At 40.8% G+C, this 27,480-nt stretch overlaps 1 protein-coding gene across 3 annotated transcripts in view; it reads right to left on the reverse strand.

Annotated features, from left to right (window-relative positions):
- Positions 1-27,480, reverse strand: part of LUC7L2 (LUC7 like 2, pre-mRNA splicing factor) — a 54,096-nt gene that overhangs the window by 21,303 nt on the left and 5,313 nt on the right. The window contains exons 2-6 of one of the 3 annotated variants that reach the window (XM_090042739.1): positions 18,158-18,228; positions 16,432-16,526; positions 3,977-4,075; positions 2,455-2,565; positions 1,317-1,460 (exon numbers count right to left, since the gene is read on the reverse strand). In XM_090042739.1, the coding sequence (XP_089898865.1) occupies positions 1,317-1,460; positions 2,455-2,565; positions 3,977-4,075; positions 16,432-16,526; positions 18,158-18,215 (507 nt within the window). In that variant the 5' untranslated portion in view covers positions 18,216-18,228. Of the gene's footprint in view, positions 1-1,316; positions 1,461-2,454; positions 2,566-3,976; positions 4,076-16,431; positions 16,527-17,230; positions 17,384-18,157; positions 18,229-27,480 lie in introns of those variants that run through there. The other 2 variants (XM_090042738.1, XM_090042737.1) reach the window with 2 other exon arrangements.

Raw genomic sequence — 27,480 nt, forward strand, 5'->3', positions numbered from 1 at the left:
ATTTGAGTATCTGAATACAGATAGCCGAGACAGCAAAACCATGCTTATACTACTGTATAAAAAGGATCCAGTTTTCTAAACTAGAAGATGAAATACAATTTCAAGTGTTCCCCCTTGAAGACTCTGCTACTTGATTGTTCCAGCCAAAAAACAAATTTGACTTGTCTGAACTGCAAGTATATTGAGGAGAGGGGTCAGGAGGGGACACAGCGCGGGGGGGGCAGGGGAGGTCTCACATCTTGCTGGGGTCATTTGACCCCAGTATTCTTTCCTGCCATGGCAGGGGGTCGGACTAGATGATCTGCTCAGGTCCCTTCCGACCCTAGAAACTATGAAACTATGAGGTATAAACAATAAAAAGAATGTGTCCTTTATTGAAGCATTTCAGGCAGTAACTATTAGTAAATACTAAAGACTCATTACTAGGGGTCCACCTAAATTGCAGAGGAAGGCGGGGGAATTGCCAGTTTTCACAGGTTGACTGAAGCCTAAAGCTTTAATTCTGTGGTCATGTCGCAGGGGCCCTGTCCCCCACCCCTCAGCAAGGCCTTGGGTGGCGAGGCCCCACCCCTTAACACTGGCAGGCAGAGGAGGCCCAGTGCAGGAGAGGGATAAGGGGGCAACCACCATCTTTTCTGCTGCCCTTCTGGCACCCTGCCCGCCAGTGACTTCCCCTCCCAGCAGCAAGGATAGCTGGCTCCCGCTGGGAAACTTGCATTTTGTTTTTAGTAGGTGCTTTTTTGTTGTTGATCTTACAGATAATCCCCAACTTTGTTATTTCTCAGAAACTGAATTAAGTAAGCCCCTACACATCAGTAGAAAAAAAATATTTTAACAGTACAAAACTATATATCTATTGATCTATGGCTGTTTTTTGATATATAAAATTGATGGGAATACAACAGATACCTCCAAAAGCTCCACTGAACTGACAGAACAGCAGTGAAAAATTCTTGTTACTGAGGCAGCAAAGTTAAGATAGCTTTATAATCAATTGCCACCAACTTGCACTCAAAATTTAGAAAATGCTAGTTGATACGTCAATATATAGCACAGGGCTGGCTGCTATATTATCTCTGTGTCCAAAAATAGGCTAAATGATTGTCTAAATAAAAACTTCAGTCAAAAACATACCAAACCATTTCCATTTTTGCCATTAAGAACAGTTTCAAACCTTTAAAATTAAAAAAACCAAAATGCTGAGGAATCTGAACCAGCCTACTTGGAGAATGTGGTTTATTTTATCCTGCCTCTACTCCAAAGAACTATTTGGAATGTGAAAGGTCAAAGAATTCATGTAAATGAAACAAAATTACCTCTGCTTCTCTCTTCTTGGCCCGGGCTTTCTCCACTTCATCCATTACTTTCTGAGACTCTTCCACATTTCCATCAGCTCCAAGCTGTTCGACTTTGGCAAGAAGCTTCCCAATCTCTTCATTCAATTCATGCACTCGCTCAGCCTTGGAAAGAACAAAAGCAGCTCAATACAAGCAGTGATTATTGGGTATGGGTTTTGTTCAGAGTGTGCTTTTTGGAACTACTGATGCTTAACATTCAGAAACCATTGCTGCATGAAACAAACTAAGTCAATGGAAACATGCGTGAAGACTGGACACTTCTGGATATAAACAGAAACAAATGGCATTTCCCAAATCAAACTGAAGGAAAAGCAACCATGCCTCCATGAGTATTCTCCAAGCAGAAGACCCCTCAGCATATGTACCTACCAGTTAGATTTTTCAAATTGTGGCTTAATTCAAGAGTCACCTCTGGGAGTTTTGTGATTAATGTATGATGGGAAAACTTGCCTGGTTGTAAAAGAGCTGTATGTGCATTCTACTTACTTTACTCAGGGTTATAATTCTGCTTCCAAAGTATAATTTTGTTCAGCAACTTAGAATAATGCAAAAATCACATGGTCATTGTTCTCCCATGAGCACATTTGCAAAGTAAATGTTTTATATAGGCTTTGCTTCAACGCATGCATGCACACTGGAAGGAGGCCTGAATTTTACAGTTACACAAACTAGAACCAACAGCAAGAAACACTATATTTTCTTCACAGCTTAACTTTTCAGTAACAGCTAGGATGATTTATCACAACTTTACAGTATGCTTTGCCACAAGGCTGGAAATTTCCTGAAGGAAAAACAGACTAACCAGTCCTTTTTCCCTTGTACTTCCACCTCATTTTAGGACCAGATCTGGAGACAGTTGAACTAAATCTTATTTCACCTATACATACAGGTCTGTTAAAGCCTAACATTGCTTTCTTATATGTAATTTCTATTTTCACCACTGGATTCAGCCTCATTTGGATTTCAACCTAAGTACACTTGAGTTAAAAAGAAATGGTTTCTTACTGATTAATAAAACACTCCTTTTCATAAGTATCTCTCCTAAGTACTCCTGCAGTGCTTTGTATAATAGCAGAAACCAGTTATAAATGCTTACCTTAGCTGCAACTTCAGCACTGATCTCTTCCTGGGTTTCTGCTAATCTCTTCTTAGCAACTTCAGTTCTTCTGTCACAGTCTGCAATAAATGACTGCAGGTGATCCATTGCCTAGAACAACAATCAAAAGACTATCACTTACAGAAAGAACATGCATTTTTATTAAACTAAAAACAGTGACTATTAATAAGAATTTGAAAAAAAGGGTTAGTTTTACAGAAGTTTTGCTCTCTGGACCAATCTGTTTTTAAGCTGCCACTCTGCCTTCTGCCCGACTTCAAACTAACACAGCTAACTACGTCTCTCTAAACAGCCTAGTTTCCTTCAACTACTACATAGTACTTCAATCGCTTTGTTATGTGACATAAACATTATGCCTGTAAACTTGTAAGAAGCTTGTAATTTATTATATATTTCTGCTTCCCATGCAAGTCAATACTGACACTTTAAATCAAGCCAGTGTTATATTTAGAATAAAGATCCAAAGTATGAGAATAGTAAGTTATCTGACAAAGAAAGAAAAAGGAAAGAAATGCCATTATAGGCTACTAAAATTATGAAAGGTGTGACATTCACATGTTACCCAACACATGCTAATGAACACGTTAAAATCCGAATCTACACAAACCTATAGCTAAAGAGTGCACGTGGAAATTCTAAAGTAAATTCCATGTGGGCTCTCCTTACGAGGAAAAATGGAAGCATTTTAAAACAGTGAAAAATTATAGAGGGGAAACCTCATATTTATCTCATGCAATCTATATATGAAAATTACATCTGTCTTGGCTTCACATGTGGATTGGTCAACATGAGTTAAAGACCATGCATTACTAATTCAAAGCACTGTGGACTGGACGATGGCATGCTAAATGTTAGCCAAGGAATACATTCTGTCTTCTGCAAACAGGATAAAACGTAAAAGACTTCTCAAACCATGCATTTGTGTTTAGCCATTTGTCTACTTAGTGGGAGAATGTTAACAGCTTAACACAGTGGTACTCAACCTTTTTAGACTAAAGGCATCCCTTGGAAAATGTCAGCTCTTAGGTTTTCATTCATATTTTGACTACAGAATAATAATACAGAAACATTTCTGTTGCAAAAAGCTCAGAACACCACAACAGGTCTTATGTATATGTATATATATTTATTTAAATACTATGGATTTTTAGTTGAAATCATTGGGTTTATCTTCTGAATAATGCTTGCACACCTAACAGCACTAACATTGTGTGGCACCCTTGCTAAGAATCATTGGCTTAGCCCCACAAACAATCCTCAGCATTATCTAGCCTAGCACACCAGATTGGATACTCAGATACTACAAGAGAAGGGCATGTAAATGTCTAGTCAGTCATATAGGTGTCTTTCAGGATCCCTCAATCTCTAAACTAATTTTAATAAATTTACTGGCAAGATTTATGATCTTTTAGTACAAAGAACAATGCTGTTGAGTAGCTCTTCCATTATAAGCATATAACTAATGTTAGCAAGAATAGTATAATTAAAGACAAAAACATACATCAAGTTCAAAGAAGAAGTCTTGTTCTTTAGACGCGATTTCATAATCTGCTCTTAATGCCAGGTCATGTACCTTCAGACACTCTCCAAGGTCCATTCTCTGCAAATAGACAGCAAATGGTCACGGAAGAGAGAAAAACATTTTCATTTTATGCAACATAAATATTACTCCAAGTGGAGTTTGCATAACTCTTCTTCGCTTGTCAAATATTGCGGAGCAAGTGGTGAAGCACAAACTGCGATTTGTTTTACTTAAGACAAAGTTATTTCAATATTTGTCAGTGTATTCATTCCATAAATTACTTTTAAGGAGTTTTTTTTCTGAGGGCTGGGCTGAGTAGCAGGACTAGAGTTTTCTTTAACTGATGCACAGAACTTTAACCATTTTGTTATGTGACATATGTAATAAATTACAGATTTAATGCTTATTTCTGCTTCCCATGCAAGTCAATACCAACAGACTTTAATCAAGCCAGCATTATATTTAGGATAAAGATCCAAATATGAGAACGATGAGTTCTCAGATAAAGCAGCAAAGAGATTCTTTAAAAATAAATTCCAACACATTTGATTAGAACATTAGGAAGTGCCTGCCTTGCAGCGTCAGAGAATACTACACAGTGAATTAAGGGCACTGTTGTAATTTAGCTAGCCACAATTTCAACCAGTTAAAGGACTGACCTTGGATTTAAAAGTAAATTTACTCCAATTTAATTTGTGTACAAGACTTTACATCAGATTTTGGTGACAAGGCAATCAATATAAAATACTTACATAAAATCTAAAATATGATCAATCTAAGTGTTAAAAGTAAATAAACTCATACATTAGTAAACCTGAAATCTTACTAATACAAACACACAAATATTAGGTTATAAAAAGAACTGCAAGTTATGCTTTTAATTAGTACATTAAGTAACATTCTCTTGCCCCCCAAAGCATCATGGAATTAATGTGATGTTTGCTGCCATCACTATATTCACTCTGCTTCTTTTTTACCCCTTCCTCCACCTTTTGCTCATCTTATCTATTTATTCAGAGTACAAGCTCTTTTGGGAAAGAAGCATCTAAAATTCTGTAGTTGTACTGTACTATTCACGATTAGGTCTTAGATACCACTATAATAAACAGGAGGAAGAGGACAAACAAACTTTGGGACAACAGAAAATTCATATTTAAGACTCCTGTGCCAAGTTCTAAACACATAAGTGAAATCTGGAAACAGGACTCTAAAACTGGTAAGCAGATGATGCAGTAGGAGCCAAGGGGAAGTCAGCCAGTTTCATAAGCAGTAGGCTCCATTTGGTGTTCAAGTCCAAAGATGTGGTTAATATTGGTCTATTCATCTAAACAGGTTCTAAACAGGTTCTTGGCAAACTGATCAAGTTCTTCAATACTTGGAAGCATCAAGACTTGGTAGTGCTTGTTATCATCACTAAGTCTTCTGTACATGTTCAGGATTTCCTAGATTCCACAACAGTTAACACTGATTTGCTTAGCTTGGGCATTTGACTACATGTAAGTCTAGCACTTGGAATGGAATTGGAAGATAGAAGAGAAAGTTACTTTCATCATAGTAGGCCTCTGCCTTATGTGATTGGAGGCTAGGACTTCTCCTTCCTATAAGGATAGGGAATACATGTTGGTTATCCATTTTTGGAAGTGAAAAATGATGGCACAGTAATTCTATATGGCTCTTCATAAGATCCAGCCATTATATAACTACTGAACATTTAATGGAATTAAATCATTTTAACACTTCTCTACTCATGTCATGTCTTCTAAACAGATCAGCTATGTTCTTAGAAGTCCAAATGATTTACAAAGGAGCCATATTGGGTAAAAACATGAAAAGAGAATGACTAGATCAGGAGAAATCTTTGGCTGAATTTGATTGCCATTTATAGATTATCTGAAGTAAAATGCAGTAGCTTGCAGGGGACAAAGAAATACATCTTTATTTCTGCCCCATTTGTTACATCTCTTACTGCAAGTTTGATCTAAGCTGTCTTGGTTACTGAAGGCCAGCATGTAAGTACAGAATATATTAACAGAGAAATAGCCAGGCCTTTTAGCATCTGACGTGGGTGGGAGGTGGGGGAAAGAAAAGGAATCTTACTTGCCATAGTAGCACGGGTTCAGGCTGCTGTCACTGGGGGATATCCCAGGGGGCTGGGCTGTGCCTCCCATGACAAAGTTCCCAGGGTAGGGTGGAAGTATTATTTCTTTACCCTAGATATAGTGTTAAACACGGGGCTGCTCCTGCTGTGACAAAGACTTCTGGTGGGAGAAGCCATACCCATGCTCCCTTTAAGTCAGTGCCAGGGGCTTACCCTGCTTATGCTGCTTACCCTACCATGGTTATGCTATTGCATATTAACAGTTGAGACTGTCATACCACTCTGAGGCTTTTAAATGGCATAGGATATAAAAAATCTAAATAAATACATAATAAAGATATCTATATCATCACAAAGCCCTTCCTTAAGGGACAAATAATTTTATTTTTTTTTAAACAATTAACAATCCTACCACCCATGTTCAAGCCTTTCTTTTTGGCAATGTCTTGAGTCCCAAGATTTCCTAAATTAAAGTTAACCAACTTTAGACAAGAACTCACATGCAGACTACTGCAGGCATGTGCAGGTTAGATCTGCAAATCTTACAAATTATGTAGAGGTTGGCATACTGCTTACTCTGGCAGAGTTTACTACCATGTACATTTAAATGAGGTCATTACAGTAAATAAGGAACTATGGATAGCAATGAATTCAGCATGCTAAACGGCATCTCTTTCAAGCACATCAAATGCAACTATATGGTTAAATGAATAATGTCTTTATGAAGTCAGAACAGATGAGGGAAAATGGATGGGAATTAATTCAAACAATACTGAAATTATAAGGGTACGATGGGAGAACAGCTGCAAGCTGACTATGCACACATATGCAGGTGATTCACAATCTTAGCACTGAATCTAATACAGTTCAACTTCAGGAAGCTTAAAAAGAAGTTACAACTAAATAGGCCTGTCCCTAGAATCCAGTTAGAGTGAGAGTATATTAGATACATAATGTATTACTGTTGTTTGTCCCTTTATCTCTGAGACAAAGCATTATGTGGGGCTGGAAAGGGACTACTCAGAAGCTGCAAGCCATGCAAAATGAAGACAGACTTATATTAAAGCCAAGGATAATACAACCATATACAGCATGAATACTGCCATGAGTAGCACAGGCTCCTGTCAAGTTTGAGAAGAGTAGTTTTTTATTCTGACTTTAGAACTATAACATTTTCCCTTAGAAAAAAAGAGACTATGTTTCAAGACTATCTGGAGCATATCAACAGATTGTGGAAATTAGGCCATGAAGGCAGCTGTCAGATGATTCTTTTAGAGAACTGCTAAAAATATCACCGATCTATTTATTATAAAACAATGCCTCTAAATGTTGTTTTGGCATGGTGAGTTACACTCTTCCTCTTAATTCCCAGATTCATGACACATGAAACCTGAGGAAAAAAACAGGAGATAACATCAGCCTCAGCAAGTGGAGGCTGAGGGGGGATTTGGTGGCTGCCTACAAACTCATTAGGGGAGATCAGCAACAAATTAGGAAGGGCCCTATTCCCCACAGCAGCACCTGGGGTGACGAGGAACAATGGCCAGAAGCTGCTGGAGAACAGGTTCAGGTTAGAGATTTGGAGGCCCTATTTCACTGTTAGGGTGGCTAGGATCTGGAATCAACTTCCTAGGGAAGTGGTCCTCACTCTTACTCTGGGTAAATTCAAAAAGAGGTTGGATGAAAACCTGTCTGGGGTTGTGTGATCCCAGCGCGTGCTCCTGCCAGTGGCAGGGGGTGTCAGACTAGATGAACTGTTCAGGTCTCTTCTGACCCCTAACTACTATGAAACCATGAAACATAAACATTTAGTTTATTTTCTAAATTTTATTCCCTTTCCCAAGGTTTCATCAGGCAATGACATCAAGGAAGAAGTATGAAGCTATATGCTTAGCAGGACTGTTGTTCACTCATCTGCTAGCACACAGAATGATTTGAGATTTGGAGCCAGTGGGTGAGCTATGGCATTCTGAGGCTACCAAAGGAGGGATTTCTAGTGGCAGCCAGCAGTCACTTTCACCACCAACCCACTAGAGCAGGGGTGGGCAACCCCCGGCATAGGTGTCAGATTGTGGCACATTTTGCTTGGCACACATGCCTCTGGGTAGATGGCGGGGAAGGGGCCAGCATTGGGCCCCTTGTAGCTCCCCCAACATCCACCCCTAGCACATCAACATCTTACAGGTTGGAAGTGGTGGGTGTTTTTGGCACTCTGCCCAAAAATGTTGCCGACCCTGCACAAGAGTGAGCACTTGCCTATTTCTGGCAGCTCCACTAAAGCAGCTGTACTACCAAAGCATGAGATACACTCTGGGAAGGCACTGAACTTCTCAGCAGACTACAGCAGCCAGCTGAAGTCACAGTCTTGGCACCTCTTTAACTGAATGCCAGATAGTAGTAGAAACCCTGACTCCACTCAGAACTGAAATCACTCTGCTGACAGAGATAAGGGTCCTCAGCTGGCACAGAGGCACTCTGAGATGTACTCACTCAGTTTGGCTGGCAAAACAAATTTTGTCAGCAAAAATGTACATACCAGAGTCTTGCTTAACTTGCCAAAATGAAAGAAGATAAGGCTTAAAGTGAGCTTGAGTTTTGAGGTCTTATGTTTCTAGAGCATTCTGAAGAATGGGGAAGGGCTGGGGTCTTTTAGTTTTACATGTGCATTAGCACACTTTTCCTAAGGTGCATTAAATTTAGTACCTCCAATGTGAGCTACTAAATTAATGCGCAGCAGGCTGCCCTAATGTGCAGTTGTGCACGTGCACACTTTTTAGGTGACAATGCGCAGTAACCTATTTTACTGTTTATTAGAGTAACACATAGTTGTGTGGGTTTTTTTTGTTTGTTTGTTTTTTTTACACAAACACCTCTTTAATGCAGAGTAAAACAGGTTACTGTGCATTAAAGCGTACATACAGACACATCCACAGTTATCTTTCAGACTGGATGAAAAATTAGGTTGAAGTATGGAGGAGTCTGTTTACACATACCTTTGTAATCTGGTGAAGTAACCCCCATCAGATTAGAGAGAGCAATTACAAATTTTGAGCATTTTTGTGGAAAAATAACTTTATAACAAAAATAAATTATGATAAATCTAAAATAATGTCTTGCGGAAGCTGTTTGATGAAATATCCAAGGAAGGCAGGCTGGAATGAAATTTGAAGTTGTTAAATCCTATAGGTACTTGGGTGTGATGTTTACAGCTTTTCCATCATGGAAACACCACATTCAGTCGGTTAAAATTAAGGCAACCCAATCAGCAGTGGCTATAAAGAAATTTTATGATACCACAACAGGATGATTAGAGATGTACTGAAAAATTTGAAGCCATGGAAAAATGTTTTCCCCTCATTTTTTGTTGGGTTTTTTTTCCTGGAAAAAAAATAGAAGACTTGGGAAAAATGAAATATATGCAATACTTGTTTTCTTAACACCCCTTGCAGCTCTAAATTTACTTTACTACTTTAAGAATATAAATGTATTATGTATAATTTGGTTTGCTCAGAACATGATCATGTTTGGTATATTTACTGAATTTAAAAGTATAGTTTATTTAGGCAAGAATTACAAATTTACTAATTGAATTCACTTTGAAACATTTTTAATTTTTGTTACAAGTGGAGCTACAAGCTGCTGAACTCTAAGGAACCTAGCATCTCTTAGTTTTTGCCAGTTTATGAGAAGCAGGCAAAAATTAAAAGTTGAAAACAGAAGAAACCATCAACATTATAGTCAAACAAAGAAAGTTATTATGCATTCTGGACTTAGTCTCTTCCATAGTGTCAAGCACATACAGAAAGAGAGCTGAGAAAAAAAAGGCAGAAAACCCCCGACTCATTGAATACAAATTTTGCTATATGAAACTTTGTCTAATCAGTCTCATTTTCTGAGCTATCACTATCAGCAGTTTTTGCTTCTTCTGATCCTTCATATTTAACACCTTCATGGACTTCTGAAAACTGAAGGTTTGCCCTGATTGAGACAAGCTTCTCTACTCTTTCACATGTTAGTTCATTTCTCAATTTGGTGCATTTCCAAACATAGACCAGTTTCTTTCACATTCTGCAGAAGATGGAAGAATCTGAAGCAGGTGAGAAGCAAGGACTCAGAGGCTGTATAGTTCAAAGGTCTTGCCACCATGTTGCAGGAGGAATATGCTTGGCAGTTGCAGACTGCATTCCTGGACCAAAGACCTGAAGATGTTCTGTATTCTGCAACATTTGAAAAGTACCTTGTCAACATCAAGTCCTAAGTATGTTGCTTGTTTTGTAATCCAGTCAAATGCAGTAGCAGTGCTATCATCATCACTAACGTTTCTGCCTTTGAATCTTGGATCCAAGAGATTTGCAGCAGCATGAATTGATTGGCAACAAAATTCTTCCCATCTGTTAATAAAGTCTTTCACTTTTCTTCCTTCTGTACTTGTAAGTGGAGATAAAATCAACTGCTTTTGAGAACTGAAGTGTATCTGGACCATTTGGTAAGGAATGTCTGACAAAAGTGCAGTTTGATTCAGATGCAGTGATTGCTGAAGAAATTGGCTTTGCAATCTTTAGGGAGTTCTGCAGCTGAACTCAGAAGACATCCTCATCAAGTACAGTATTCCTTACACTTCTGGGTAGTTTAAGACCCTCAATTATTACTGTTTCTTGAACAGCTTTGTTTTTTAGTAAACTTTCAAATGAGATCACCACTCCACCCCATCTAGTTTTGCTACAGTTTGTCACTATTTTATTCTTTACATTCTTTTCTTCCTGCTTCTTCTTAAAGACTGCAGCTATAATACAAGTAGCTTTTACATGTTTTATAACTTCTTTTGCTCTTCTATAGATCTTTTGCTGTGTCCAACTTCACAAGGTCATTAAGAAGCAAGTTTAGCCCATGGGATGCACATCCGATTGCAGTTATATGTGGATATTTATCTTTTATCATCTCCCATGCTGCTTTCACGTTACTTGCACTGTCAGTCAGCAAAGCAAATACTTTACCACTCCCAATCTTATGTAGAACTTCACATATTTTACTACTGATATACTCTGCAGTATGTCTGTTTTCTCATTTCAATGTTTCTGTAAAAAACTGGTTGAGGTGTTATCACAATGTTTGATTCCTTCTTCCCGCACATTTGTCCATCCATCTGTAAGTACTGCAAGACACAAGGCTTCATTGATTTTTCCCTGCAGATTGCATTACACATTCATATTCTGACTCTAAAAGAAGTTTGCTCAAAGAATGTCTGCTGGGCAAACGTTATGATGGTCTTAGTAATTTAAAGGACTCCTGCTAGTACACATTTTCAGTTACTGGCAATGGTGTCCCAGAAGAATATATTGCTCTTGCAAGAACTTGGTCATTTTTTTCCTGATCTTCAGGTGTCATGTTGTCTACAAATTAAGCTATTGAGAGTCTTTTGTATACAGTTGTTGGTTGCAATATTTGGTTACCTGAGAATGTTTATTGGGCACCCCTTTGTGATGCTGATGTTATAAAAGCAGCAGCAGCAGGAGGATTTCTGGATTGAGAACACTGAAAAGAGCTACTTGCACTTTCACCATCATGATCTACTTCCTCCTCACTTACACCCAAGAAGGATTTTTTAATGTCAGGGAAACTTGTTACATACAAGAATGTGTTTGGCCATCCTAGTATCATTTGGAAATGCGTATTTCATTTGACGTTATTTGCAAATCAGATTTTTTTTCCTCAGACTAAGTTGCAGTGTGGAAATGCTTCCATATGCTAGAAGTTGGTTGTACCACTTTGCTGAGGGAGAAAAAAGAAAAATGTAATTTAGTGGCTAGCTTGCATATATAAACACTAAGCTATAGCATGTAGAAATTTAGTCATGATGGAGGAGAGGCCTCCTCAGAGTTAACTGTGAACAATTTCCCTGCCTTGCAGACCTCATCTCACTGCTGAGGTTGGGTGATTTGTCACAAAACATCAGATTAGTAGGAATTCAATTATGAATTACATAGGTTATGAAAATATACCAATGCAGCTAAAATACAGTTGAATAAACTAAATTCAGAGAAATGTAAACTCTTACCTTTCAAGACAGTATACTTTCTTTCAATTTCTTTGTGCTGCTTCTGTACTTCTGTGGATCTCAAGATCACAGGGCCAGAAGGCGGCAGGTTCTTCCAGCTCTAGAACCTTTAGATTTACTTTGTCTCCTCTCCTGAGGCTTTTAAGCAAGAGGGCAATAAGCTCCTTGTTTCTAATCTTTACAGGAATGAACAGATGCTGCTGCTGGTGTCCACACCCAGTCCTTTGACGCTTAGTCAGGAGGACAGGAGGAGACCACCAACCTGTAGATCAAAAATCAACAATAGAGGAAGTGCACAAGCAAAGGCGGCACTGAATCCTTCTTCCTTCTTTTGTGAAAATGGCAGTGCCCCCTGGGGGCAGAAATGCATCTTGCTCTTGCATTTGAGAGTTGTACCGTACTGCTTGCCCTTAGCATACAGCAGAAGTAGGCAACATTTTTTAGCCGGAGTGCTGAAAACCCCCGCAATGCCTATCTTGGAAGGTGCCGGAGTGCCAGCATGCCAGAAAAACAAAATGAGGGCAGGGGGTACATGGCAGGATGCCCTGCTTGTGCCCCTTGCCCCCCACCCAAAGCCCCCGCCCCCCAGCGTGGGCTCTGTGGCTGTCAGCAGCTACCCAGAATTTGGGCAGGCTGCAAACTTCTGTTGCCTCCGCACCGCGGCTCCAGCTGCCTCTCAGCCCCAGACCCGGCCCCGGGCTCTGAGGAGGCAGCAGATACCAGCAGTGCTCCCCGTTGTGCTGCCCTCACCGCTTCTGCAAAGCAGCGTTGGAACCCAGTGCGGCAGGGCACAGTGGCAGGCACAGAAAGCTGCCTGCTCTGAGCTCCCTGTTGCCCTGCCACACTTTCTGTGAGCATGCTAGCAGCGTGGGCAGCAGCGCAGGGTTGTTCCCCTCACTGCTGCCCCTGCCTACAGGGGAAGTGTGGCAGGGCAGCGGGAAGCTCAAGAGCAGGCAGCTTTCTGCACCCCCCACTGTGCCCTGCCATGCTGGGTTCCAATGCTGCTTTGCAGAAGCGGTGAGGGCAGCACAGCTGGAAACACTGCTGGTACGTGCTGTCTCCCCGGAGCTTGGTCTGGGAGGCACCTGGGACTGGGGCACAGCAGCAGCAGATATTTGCAGCTGGGCTTTCATGGGAGCAGCCCAGGCTCCGTGGCCATCAGCGGCTACCCAGAGCCAGGGCCAGCTGCAGCCAAGAGGCTACAAATAGCTGTTTGCCTTTCTGCCCTGGCCCTGGGCAGGCAGCAGGTGCCAGCACAGTGCCCTTTTGGGGCTGGGGAGGCAGTAGTAGTCTCCCGGCTGCAGGCGGTCCCAGCTCTGGGTAGCTGCTGGAGCCTGGGCTGCTCCCAGCAGGGTTTGCAGTGTCCCAGTTGCCTGCTGGGAGCAGCCCAGGCTCTCTTCCAGCTGGCAGCAGCTATCCAGAGCTGGGGCCAGCTGCAGCTGAGAGGCTGCAAACAGCTGCCGCCTCCCTGGCCCCAGTGAGTGCTGAGGAAAATGGCCTCATGTGCTATGCTTGGCACATGTGCTGGGGGTTGCCACCCCTGGCGTATAGGAATTGTAATGATCTGATACTGTAGATAGTCTTACATAAAAGTCTTCCTATTACACAGTTATTAGAAAACATTTTTGTGGACTAAAGGGTAGATATATATGAACACTTTATCTTAAACATTTTATTCATCATTCTAAAAGAAAATATTTCATAAGGTTTTTTTTTTAATTTTTCCAAAAATTTTCAATTTTTCAGAACAAAACAAAAGAAGTCCTTGGAAAAAATGGGGACAAAAAAAAAAATTCTGCCCCTGAATTTTACTGCTTTTTTTCCAAGCCTTCACAAGTCCAAGCTCCCATATTAGCATATAAAGTCAAAGTTGCATCTCAGATCCTTTACGGTGCTGAAGTATGGGGCTATGCTGTCAACAATGATGTAGACAACTCTCAGAATAAGTTTACCTGGGCTCTTTTGGGTCTTTCTCCTTCAACTCCTGCATCCTTGACGGGATTAGATTCCATTTTAACTAATATAATCATCAAAATGGCAGGATTGTGGTTTAAAATCCTGCCTCTTCCATTGTCTCACTTGCTCAAACAACCAGAGTGCTCCAACAGAGTTCCAAACCGGAGGCAGCAGTGCAGCAGCGGCCCCATTATGGCGGGGATGGGGCGAGGACAGAGTGGGGGTGGCAGAGCGCTGCCATGATGGTGAGGTTGGGGCAGGGATGGAGCAGAGAGGCCAGAGGTGCTGGCCTCGCCTCCTACCTGCCCGGCGGTCCCTGCTGTCACGGTGGGGGCATCCCCACTACCCTACTTTGCTTCCAAGGAGCAGGGCTGCAAAAGGGGGGAGGGAGGGGGAGGAAGAGGAGAAAGAACAAGGCCAGTGCTGCTAGCATTGACCCCACCCCCCAGCTGTCATGGCAGTGCCACCCCACAGCAGGGCCAGAGCAGGGGGGCAAGTGGCACTAGCCTCACACCCCACCGCAGCCCTGCTCCTTGGAGTCAGAGGGGGAAGGAGAAGGAGCAAGAGGCCTGTACCTGATATTGGGGGGGGGGGGGGGGGGATAATGGGGGAGGAACAGGGCCGGATGAGAAGCGGTGGCAGGGCCAGATGCGAGACTCCATCGTTGCCTCCTCAACACGCCCCCCACCCAAAAACAATGACACAGAAACAGGAGCAGCTGGGCGAGCTGCGGAGGGGGGCAGCCATAGGCAGAGTGGCAGCACTCCGTTATTATTATGTTTGTATTTCTATTATTTTTGTTTAAATTTATATTATGGTTCGATGTCTGTTATGTTGTTTTTGGGAGCATGGCTTTCAGCCAGAACTCTTAATAAACTGAACTGAATCCGGTGAAGTTACAAATGGGCTTTGTAAATGAACCCTGAATAGAAAAAGTCCAACTACTAAGAATCCATTACATTTTCTTTGTTGTTAAAAGAAAACAAGTCCTCCAAGTCAGCTGCACAACTTATTTTTCCATTTTTTCTTCTTTGCTTTTCATCCATTGGAGCTAGACCTACATTTTTAGAAGCTACTAAGAAGGATAGACCAGAACTTTGAATTACTGATCTTGACAGAGAATGTCAAGATTAGTAAAATAGGACCAAAATAGGGATGCGGAAGAGTCCTGTGAAAAACAGCCACGAAAGGTACTAAGTGCACTCTTTTGGGCATGGTAAAGGTAAACTGGATCAGTCAGCATGGCTAACTGGTATCTGCATTCCATACAAGGTGCCAGGTACATTGCTCACCAGCTCCACCAATTTCAGTACTTCTGTCTTCCAACTAGGGTACCATTAGCTCCTATGTTGCTTGAATTATCCAGGAATGTTTTCTGGAAGGTCGAAGCACAGAAAACTTGTGAGAAAAATAAGGGGAGGTAAGATCCTGCTTCAAATGGCTAAACATTATAATTCTGCAATGGTACTAAAGTAGAGGTAAGGGTTGCCCATGTGTGGTATTATGAGTAGAAGCAGGAGGAAACCTCTGGGATTGTCATATTGCATCCTTGTACTACTATTAATACTCCTGGCACCAGGGAAATGCTGCAGCATTTCACCAATCAAATATCTCTCACTCACCCTTTAATGTTTAACAACAGTTCTGGGGACGGAAAGCAGTTCAGCTAGAAGGAGATGAAAAGGCAGCAAAAAATTTGTACTGAGAGAATTAGCAAAAGAATCTCTGACTGATCAACATGTCACACAGGCATGGCTGCTGAGACTCACAGAATTAAGGATGGTGGTATCTCAATATTCTTTTCTGAAGAAGGAATTGTCTTTGAACCTGTTTTTGAGCTTTGTGGGAGTGGCACAACAGTCAGAAATAGAGGACATAGAGCAGATTCTACAACAGGGTCTTCTTTTTCAAGAAGTGATTTCATGGGTAGCATGGCACCCTAGCTTCAATTCTAAATAGCCAATGTCTTTTGTTGTATTGGAAAGGCTATAAAAAAAAAAAAAGCGTCAAAAGTGACTGAAATACATGCAGATTGTATAGGATACTATGCATGCTAGAATAAGAGAGAGTGAATTTGAGAAATACATTCATGGGTTGTGGGGGAAATAAGAAGGTACAAGGTGTACACCCAAATATTTTGGCTACACACAAAGAAAATGCCTATGCTACGCTGAAAAACTAACAGGAAATCAAAGGCAGATATTTGCTGAAAAACTGCAAAGTTAACATAGGTATCAAAAAGGGTATATTACAAGAATTAAAGAATGACTATACTAATGTTTCTATTTTGTGTCTGAAAATAAAATGTAAGATTTAGCTACATACGGTTCCAGAGAGGACATCATGAGGGCAGCAGTTGAGGAGGTGACTCTTGCACACTCTGTCATCACTGAATTTGATTCGCTGACGGGTAGTGTCTCCTGTAATATAGAAGCAAAGACACTCCAGGTTAGATGTGTGGGGAAGGTAGCCTCTTTTCACAGGTTACATACAAATGATTAACTTTCTTTAACCTACAACAATGAAAATTTAAGAGAAGCTAGAATTTAAAAGTACTATTTAATCCCTATCCAAAGTTTAAATATCTTACACACTATATAATGTTGTTTAACTATAAGTAAGCCTACACTTACACTTTAAAAGTATGCCTGAGGCTGAAAAAAATCAGTGTCGGGTGAAAACATACCTTTGCTATGTAGCACCTCTTTAAGATGCTGCACAGGTGGCTATTCCAGAACCTGTATAAACTATACTGATGTAACTGTACTTGGCAATTAGCATATACAACAGCTTTACAAATATTTAATATATACTAGGAGTCTCCACTGAACCCCACCTGCTTCTTCTTCTATTAGTTTGTTCTTGGATGCAAAACATCCTCTTACTTCTAGTGGGGCAGTGCAAACAGATGTCAGAAACAGATTACATGCTTACAAACCTGGAAAAAAATCTGTCACACATATGGATATATTGCCTACGTGCAACATTACTTTTCTAGAAGCTTACATAACCCATATCATAAACCATATATGCTGCATGTTGCTGGACTGGGAGAATTTTAATTATATCTTCATAATGGCAGGGGCAGTTCCTATTGAATCAGCAGAGGCATCAACCTGCTTACCACACACCGAGGTCCAACCGCAAGTTTAAATATTCCCATCTGTGAACAAGGTTGGAGACTAGTTCCAAATAATCAACTAGTGAGGTTACAGCTATTGTTTTATTGCAGAATTCGTTTCCTTAAAAGTCATAACAGAACTGTCACCATTCAGGTTTTGGAAGTGAAGTCTCTCATAAGGATTTTTTCCTGTAAAGATACAGGAGTTATAAAACATCTAAAAATCCTTTCAGGGTGCACTATTTATTAATTAAAATATAACAACCTGTGAAGATTGCTAGTCAATGAAAACCTACCGGTGAATTACTGAAGCAAGGGCAGCTGCTGGAGAAAAAGTACGACTTCAGTTTCCAACTTTTTCCCACCTCACCTTAGAATATGTTAAAAGTGTGGATAAATTTTGCAGTTATGAATGTTATCATTTCATTATATTGAACCTGAGACAGCTAAGAGGTCTTAATCTATGAAATGGTTCAACAAACCATTAGTTAGATAACCATATAAAAGGATGCTTTTAGTTGTCGTGTCCTTTGTTCTATGTTACCTTTTTTTAAACATCACAGCTATGTATAAGTAAACTAAATGCAACATTTTCAGAAGGCTTAAATTTCATACACTTTACTAAGCAAATAAAAAAACTCTCCAAAACAAGACAGACTTAACTGCCTGTAGGATACAAGAAAATCATAACACTAGGATTCACAGGCTAGAACAACTTCACAGCATATCAACAATAGGTCTTCTAGAGGCTAAGTCTCTTTTGATAGGCCGTTTGTAATACTAAAAAATTTAGAGTTATCCCTTTATAAAATCATGCCTGCCACTGTAGTGAAAGACTTCCTGGGAAGGGGGAGGGCCCATTTTTTTAAAAAACATAACTGCGTTTGTTCCACATTCATTAACACATCTGAAAAGTTAGTGATAACTCACGGCTCGGCGAATGCGGGGCCTTTCTGACACTCCCTTGCAGACTGAAGTAGGCAGGCATAGATACATTGAACCTTTATAAATAAAACAAGGGGCTAGATTGTTCAGTTTGTATAGAACAATAGACTCTGCCAGCAATTTCAACACAGCATCTAGAAATACATGTTGACTGTAAAGATTCATGTACATAAAAGCAAATGAACAAAATCAGAGTATTAAGAAAAGACAGCTGATGGCCTCATAGGACTAGACTACTGAGATGGATATTGAGACAATGAAGCTTCTAAAGTTCCTCACCCCAAATGGGGAAAGGGATTTTCATAAAGGTTACAGCCTCCAGATGTAAGATTCTTTGTACCTCTCTCACTAACCACTAACAGCTGATTGTACAAAAGCAGCATATTCAATCTGTCTTGCTTTTTCATCTATGAACTAGACTATGGCAAACTACAGTTTACTACTGGGAGAATAAGAAAGAGGGGATGGGTTGACAAAGAGAAAAGAAATAGCTGGAGAATGAATGCATGAGTGAAAGCCGTAGGAATCAGTTCAATATTTACATTTTAGTCTATTATGATTTTTGTTACTGTTCTCACCCCAGTATTCAAACATTGCCCAGGTAAGTGACACTTATATGAATTCTAGTCTATACCTTTAGTTGCTTCATTTAATGTATACTTTCATTTTTTAGTCTATACTATGATGGCAGGAAAGCTGTTTCAGAGACTTGCATATATTTACACTATACCCTAAAGAAGGTTAAGCTCCAAGTTAGCAAGAGCTCATTCCACAGCCAGATCCCCTAAAATGAATATAGGCTTCACCTGTCACACACTGTGAACTCTACTATCCTAAAGTATTGCACATGCCTTGGGAATTCACAGATGAAGCCTGCTTTTAAATATACTGATAACCGTTTACCTTCAGGAGGTGGGGGCCCTTGTGGTATGTAACCTTCTTTGGAGGATTTATATAAAGGGAGGAATGAGAACTACCTCATGCCTCAGGTTCAACCTACTGCAAGAGGAGGGAACTTCCAGACATTTTTGCATATTCAACTGCAGATACTATTTTATGTAGCTTCTCAAAAGCCGAATAAATTGAGGCATGAAAACCGCCAATTTATGATGTCATTTGATAATCAAGATGAACACACCTCTTTGCTCTATTGGGTTTAATTAAACAATCACGGAATCCAGTGTACAGTAATACTTTATCATCAAAAAGTTGCTGAACAAATTTATAAATTAAACCTGTTCCCGCCCTCCCCCCCCCCAGGAAAAAACCTGTTTACCTAAATACCCAGTAGTAACATAAAATGTTTTTTAAATTAATCTAAATGCAGTTAAACAAATACAATTAAACTTATCCTTTTAACAATTATGCATATTTATAAGAAAATGGAAAACTACCAGTGGTGGTCTGGACATTGTTACATATCCAATTTTTGTAAAAGAAACCCCCAAAACAAATTGTAGTTATTACAACAGAAATAATAGGGAATATATTAAATCCCATTTCTATGGAGCAGCAGAGTGTTTAAATGCTTGATTTCTGTATGTTTTTAAGCGTAAGCCTTAAAAAGTCGGTGTCACTGAATCAGTACCCATTCCTACACTAGGATCCATTCTAGCATTCCCTCTCAATTAGATCTTATTTGTTAAAAAGTTATACACTGACTGACAGTGGGTTTATATGGAAACACAAGAATGACTAAAGTTCACCTAGAGAAACAGTAGCTTTAGTTTTTTTTAAAGGCATCTGGACCAAACCACATTTCTATGATGCGTTACTTTGAGAATAAAGAAAAGAAGGATTTTAAAGCAGGACTAAAACTATTCAGGAAAAAATCCAACTATCATTGATGTTTTTATGTTTACATACTTCATCTCCCCTAAATACATGGGCACAACACATCTATTTTTGTGCATCAGGAGACCAAACCACGAAAAGTGGCAACAAGGGCTAAGAGTACAAGTACCAGCAACCTGTCAGTATTTTAAGTACAAGTAATTTTCTATATTAAGCTACATTGACCAAAACTGGTCACTTTTGCCAATAACATATATTGTGATACCACCTATAATGTCTTTACCGCAATATTTTAAAGATATACTTTTAGTGTCTTACACTATAACAAGTAAGAATGACAGCTACATTCTGTACTCACAACTAGCTCTCTCACTGGCTTTTACCTTTGTGCATCTAAAGCAGCAAAAAAGGAACACCACTGCCATGACTATGCCAACAAATCACCAGAGGTGTCACTCCACTTTAGGTTTCAGTTCCTGAGCCTGAATCTGACAGTACTCGGCAAATTTCAAGGGGAGAAATTTACAACAGTGATATCAGGTTGCTGTTTTAATCCATATCCCCTTTCCCCAAGGAGGCAGCCTACCTTCTCCAAAAGCAGATACACTGAGCATAGTCACTGTCCTTGGAATCTTTCAATCACTTCTGATGGCATAAGGAATAGTATTCCCAAGAAATAGGCCAAATTGATAGAAATTAAAATAAGCATCAAGAAGTGAAACAAAAAAAAGAGTTAAAGGTGAAAAAGCAGGATCTTTTCAATAAAAAGATTCTGAAAATCAGAGTTTAGATGAGCAAGTAAAAAAAATTCTGGTGGAATTGTATCAGGATTTACTTCTTGTTTAGAAGGGACCATCTAACAACATTCTAACTCCTGGAGAGTATAAAGCAAAACACTATATACTCATGGGATGCCCAAAGACAGAGCCAGGCTGATGATCCAAAGGATAAATTAAAATTGAATAATGTAAATTTTGCTAAATTTTAATATAGCCTATTCCCCTACCATCAAACAAGCAAACCACTGCTAACATAAACAACGTAGAAAACCTCAAAATTAAGCAACTCAACTACTGGGGGTGGGGAGGAAAGAGTAATACCTCACCACCACTGCCCTTTAGTGTCAAGAAAGTATTATTTACTATTCTGAGGCAGATTCTGTAGCAGACCTAAAAATGAGAGGCTTCCCCTCAATAACACTCAATTCCAAGCAGTGTTGCTTCAAGAATATGCAGGAAAGAACCATGAAAATGTGATACAAAACACCCCAAAATAAGGAAAACAGGTTTTGTTTTGATTCAATAAGGCTTGACATCACTAAGCTGACTCAGACATTTCTGCAACAATGCAAAGAGTCAGCCACTTGGATCTAGTCCTTATACTACTAAATAGATTTCAACTGAAATAAATTAATGGATATCAAAGGAAGCTCCCAAGATGTTTTAACATTAAATATATGGAGCAGGGTAGGCCTCAGTTGGTTAGTTTATATCAGTGGTTTTCAACCTTTTTTCATTTGTGGACCCCTAAAAAATTTTGAATGGAAGTGTAGACCCCTTTGGAAATTTTGAATGGAAGTTCAGACCTCTCTGAATTTTAAATGCAAGTGTTCACATACTTTTGATTGATCACAGTCATCTTTCACAGACCCCTTAGACAGAATCTGCAGACCCCCAGGGATCCTCAGATCACAGGTTCAAAGCCACTAGTTAATGGGAAACTAGAGGGGCCTACCTGGCATTTTGGACACTGCATTACTAGAGGTGCAGCGATATATCAGTTCATAATGTACTGGTACTGATAAAAGCACAATTGACATTATTGGCAATCGGCTGTTTTTGGCTGATGCAGTCAATAATTTCTCCAATAAACGCTGTGTGCATGAGTGCAGCCTGGTAGCTTGGAGAGCAGCATCCAGCCGGTAAGTCTGTGGGGGAGAAAGGGGTGGAGGGAGAGGACAGATTGAGGCCCCTGCAGTAAGGGAGGGGGTGGGGGTGGGGCAGGCGCTGCCCAGCCAGGGCAGGGGATGGAGCTGTATGTGGCTCGTTCGAGGGAGTGGGGGCTCCCAGTGCTAGTATACCGTGCGGGAGGCATGGGGGGCACTTGCCCCCCAGATCTGTGCAGGGTGAGGGTGGGCTGTCATTGAGGGCTGGGGTCAGGGACGGTGCCAAGCTCTTCTCAGTGACGGGGGCTAAGCTGGGGCTGCGTGCGGAGCAGACTGCAGCGGCACTGGGAGGAGGGGCTCCAGGGTGGGCTATGGCAAATTTTGAGGTGGCTGTAGCTCACCCCATAGCCCTCTCTCCCAGCGCTACCACCTGCCCCATGCACAGCTCAGGCCCAGCCCTCTCACCAAGAAGAGCCTGGCACCACCCTAGCCCGCAATAGCAGCCCACCCTTGCCCCGCTCACGTCTGGGGGACACATGCCCTTCCGTGCCTCCCTCAGGGTGTGCCAGCAGCAGGAGCCACCCCCACCCCAAGCCCCTGGATGAGATGCTCACAGCTCCATTCCATGCCCTACCCTGGCTGGGCAGCACCTGCCCCTACCCCAGCCCCACTCCCTCCCTCACCATAGGGGCCTCAATCTGTCTGTCGCTCCCCCCCCATACACCTTTCCCCCCGCACAGACTTACCAGCTGGGCTCTGCTCTCCGAACTGCTGGGCTGCATATTGGCAATCGGATCAGTATCGGCTGACATGGTTCGTTCATAAATTGCCCATCGGTATTGGCCCAGAAAATCTTTATTGGTGCACTCCTACGCATCACCTTTTCAGACACCAGATTTCAGAATGGCTACAATCTATTTTAGAAATATTTGCATCACTGGAAAACACATGTATAGATTTTATTTCCAGCGACACAACAAATTTTAGACATGGATTTTAGTTCTGCTGTCTGGTTACCCCAACTCAGGCTGAACAGACCTATGGCCACTACTTTCATGGCAGTTTAAGTCCATTTCTAAGCAAAGCCTGTCCAAAACAGCCCTGAAGCTGTTGGTCCAAGGACCACTGGCAAATAGTGTGCAATCCATTTTCACTGGATCTCATGATCCACTGAGATTCTCTCATACAGAGCTGTAGCTGTGGGATGTCAGTTTCATTTTTTTAATGGTCAAAGGCAGCATTTCATCTCAAGATTGACTCAAAAAGAGATAGTTTCTCTAGTGTTTGATATGCTCAGTTTTTGCCTAGAATTTAAAGTTACAAACTAGACGGATTATGTCAAATGTTTCAGCTTTTTGAAGGACTAATCCTGATGCCAAAACTTTCATCATAGGCATCTGTTCTCTGCATATCAGACGCAATGATCCCCAAAACTGGGTATGTCATCACAAATCAAGGTGTATCATGTTTTTTGTACATGGGCTTTTGTTCCCAGTTCTGAATGCCAATACCACACTGATTAAGGATTATTAAAAAACAAAAAACCCCAAAACCCATGTATCTTTATCACTGCCCAATATGTAAGTCTCCCTCAAAGTACAGTTTCCATAAAGAACTTTTTGTCAGCAGTTATCAGACTACTAGACAACTGGATCACCTTTATGGTGTCTTCACACATTGTAGTGCCATGACAAATGTTTGCTGGATGGATTTGGGATTCCCTCGCCATTAGATAGAAATGGTTCATCTTTTTGGCATTATGATGATAGATTATCCACAGTTCAAAAAAGTAAAGTGGTCAAGACTACCACCTTGGAGAGCAGTGATTCTTAGCTATTGCACTGCAACAGCCTATGCAAGATTAGCACTGCAAGCACCTACACGTGGTTCACAAGATAAACCCATATATTTCAAATCTGCATCTACAGTATCAAAACTATTCTGACCTGTTGTGGTCTTCCTACGTCCTCTGCAACACAAAAATTGTTCTATTATTTTCCCATAGTCAAAAATGTGTGAAAGGTAAGAGCTGGCATTTTCCAAGGAGCACCTTGAGCGTAACAAGATGGAGAACCACTAAATGTAAACTTTCAATTTTGTCCGAAAAGTTATACCTCTCTGTCATGGACTAAAGACACTCATGTAACATTCCAGAGACAGCAGGCTATTCAGTGGAGAACAACATTGATGTTCACTTCACACGAGCAAGTTCAACACAGGTAAGTGAACTCAGCTACAGACTGAAACATATGCACTCCACTTATAACTGATGGCAAATAGGAATTACCAGGAGTAACCTTATACATAAACATATATTTTTAAGGACTATAACTGATCTGAAAGAATGTGAGCATGCAGTAGCAAAGCAATCCATGACAACTTTCATATCATCCCAGGAATGAACAGTCAAAGCCCAGGTGTCAGCAAACAAAACTTATATGGAAATGTTCCTCAAGAATCCTTACTTTTGCTAGCAGCTACTTGGGATTGAACAGTTTTCTATCAACCATTAATTTAATTTGAATTCCTAATATCAAGACTGGAAAAACCAACTAACAGCATGGCAACAAACAAGCTATTTTATAGTCTGAATGCAAGGGCAAAGCCATGTTTTACACTGCTTGTTACAGGAAGCAGACTGAAGATATTCCCATCTTCCATCATGAAACTGTGGCACATTCATTATAATTGAACAACAAGAGCCAGTCAAAAGCCTGGGTCAAATTTCTCTGTAAGATCAAAGACAGTAGAAATCAATACTCTGCTTTCTCCATTTCCCTTGTATTTGCTGTGCAGAAAAGGTCATGTGTGTTGTTCCTCTTTCTTCTCTGAAACCACACTGGCTATCCAGCAAAATTATTTCATCTATGTCAAGGAACTGAGTATGAGTCTGACAAGGATCCTGTCATCAAACATTATTAAGGAGATGCCCAGGTGATTGTCTCACATGACACAATTACCTTTCTTCTTTAATACAATTGACAATAGAAGCATCTTTGTTTTCTTGTATATGGAGCATCATTCTTTTACACCACCCTGATTAGAAGAATTCTTTGAAATGCTTGGTTAAGTGGTCCTAGACATCTATATAGGTCTTCGCTGGAATGGTACTAGAGTTAGATGAGAGCAATGCAATTGCCTTTTCACTCTTGTAACAAATAGCTTTCAGTGAACATTTCAATGATGGCATGTAAAGCTAAGGTGTGAAGAGATGAACAAATTATAATAAGTTAAAGGGCTAGATTTGGCACATGTCCCCTGATTCACATTTCTTTTGTGCATCTGTTCTGTCCCAGTAAATACAAGCCATAGTTGATCAACAACTTTATCATCAAGCTGGATTACCTGTTAACCATATTTTTTAAACTTTTAGCTAACTTTTTCAGAACTTGGCTGTTTTCAGTTAAGAGGGTGTTTCCATCTGAATCCCTCACAAGTGTGTAGCCCCTTGGCTGAGGCCCACACAGTTTTATAAGCATCAAGGAATTGTTTCATATTGTTTTAGTCCAAGTGTGACTATGGCTCACTGACATCCTTGCTCCACCAAGCATCACATACAGCTTTTAATTTTAGTTTACAACATGTGTATTGTTTTTCAATAAGTGGATTTCTTGAAAGCTTATATTTTATCAGTCATCCAAGATAAATGCAGTGGATGGTTCTCATCAGGCAATTTTTTCATATCCTCAGCACTCTCACCAAACCAGTCTTGATGTTCCCAGACTGTTAAGCCCAGTCTTGAGAGCAGCTGTGTAAATAGTAGTTTGAAGCACTTCCAGTCAGGTTCAACATCACCATAGATCAATCACAGATACTTCAAGGATTGCAACCATGCCTTTAGACACTCTTGAATACAACACATCTCTCCCCCCAAATCCAGGCATTCTCAGCAATGAAATATGGTAAAAGCAGTTTCTGCCTCTAAGGTTGGGGGGTGGTGGTGGTGGTGAAAGTAATGCTACAGTACTGCACATGGGGCTCCCTAGCTGCTGGCTGTGGACTTGCACAAACTGCCCCTCAGTTACTTACTGCTACTTACGACTGTTCTTAAGGAAAAATCTTTTGTTCCTTCATTCTACTTCTCAGAAAAAAGGTACATACTTTGTCTGGGGGCCTGGTATATGTGAGCTTTCTAACAGCATTGAGAGGCAGAACCACATACTGAAAGACTACTCTTAAAGCAGAAATCAAACATGAAAGCCAGCTTAGCCAAAAGAACCAAACCTCCCCTTCCTTCCTTAATAAAAGGTCTGAGAAAACACAAGGGAGCCCGATTTCTTTATCATTTTGCCATGGGACTTCCATGTGGCTCCCCCCCATACCTCCAAAAAACCTCTCCAATGCAAAATCTCTGAACTTTCTGATGGAAGCCAGAGACTTGAAAGTCAAGCAGGTAACAGTCCATCCTTGCCAACATGTGACCTGCATCAATGGCTAATGATACAGCATAGAATCACAGAAAATTAAGGTTGGAAGGGACCTCAGGAGGTCATCCAATCCAACCCCTTAAAACAGGGGACGATCCCCAATTAGATGATTCCAGCCAGGCCTTTGTCAAGCTGGGCTTTAAAAACCTCCAAGGATGGAGCTTCCACCACCTCTCTAGATAACTGGTTCCAGTGCTTCACCACCCTCCAAGTGAGAAAGTTTTTCCTAATATCCAACCTAAACCTCCCCTGCTGCACCTCAACACAACTGCTCTTTATTCTGTCATCTGCCACCACTGAGAACAGTCTAGCTCCATCCTCTCTGGAACCACCCTTCAGGTAGTTAGATGCTGCTATCATATCCCCTCTTAGTCTTCTCTTCTGCAGACTAAATAAGCCCAGTTCCCTCAGCCTCTCCTCAGGAGTCATGTGCCCCAATCCCACAACCATTTTTGCTGTCCCTCTACTGGACTCTCTTCAACTTGTCCACATCCTTTCTATAGGGGGGGGTCCAAAACTGGACACAATACTCCAGATGTGGCCTCACTATTGCCAAATAGAGGGGAAGAATCACTTACTTTAATCTGCTGGCAATGCTTGCACTAATGCAGCCCAGTATGCTGTTAGCTTTCTTCTCATCAAGCACACACTGTTAACTCATATCCAGCTTATTGTTTATTGTAACCTCCAGGTTCCTTTCAGCAGAGCTGCAGCATAGTCAGTTGGTCCCAAGCCCGTAGTGACACATGGGACTGTTTCGTTTTATGTGTAGGGCTTAGTACTTATCCTTGCTGAACCTCACAAGATCTCTTTTGGCCCAATCCTCCTTTGTCTAGATCACTCTGAATCATATTCCAACAATCCAGAATATCTATTACTCCTCCCAGTTTAGCATTCATTGCAAACTTGCTGAGGGTGCACTCCATTCAATCTTCCAGATTGTTCAATATCTTCATTAACAAAACAGGCCCCAGGGGCATTCCACTTGACGCAGACTGACAGCTAGACATCAAGACATTGATCACTACCTGTCGAGCTTGATGATTCAGCCAACTTTCTATCCTCCTTATAGTTCAGTCATTCAACCCACACTTCCTGCTTGCAAGAATGCTGTAGGAGACCGTATCAAAAACCTTGCTAAAGTCAAGGTATATCATGTCCATTGCTTTCCGCACATCCACAGGGTCAGTCATCATCATATC

Source organism: Crocodylus siamensis, chromosome 4 (genome assembly GCF_052110815.1).
Source record: "Crocodylus siamensis isolate JL-2025a chromosome 4, ASM5211081v1, whole genome shotgun sequence".
Taxonomy (NCBI): Eukaryota; Metazoa; Chordata; order Crocodylia; family Crocodylidae; genus Crocodylus; species Crocodylus siamensis.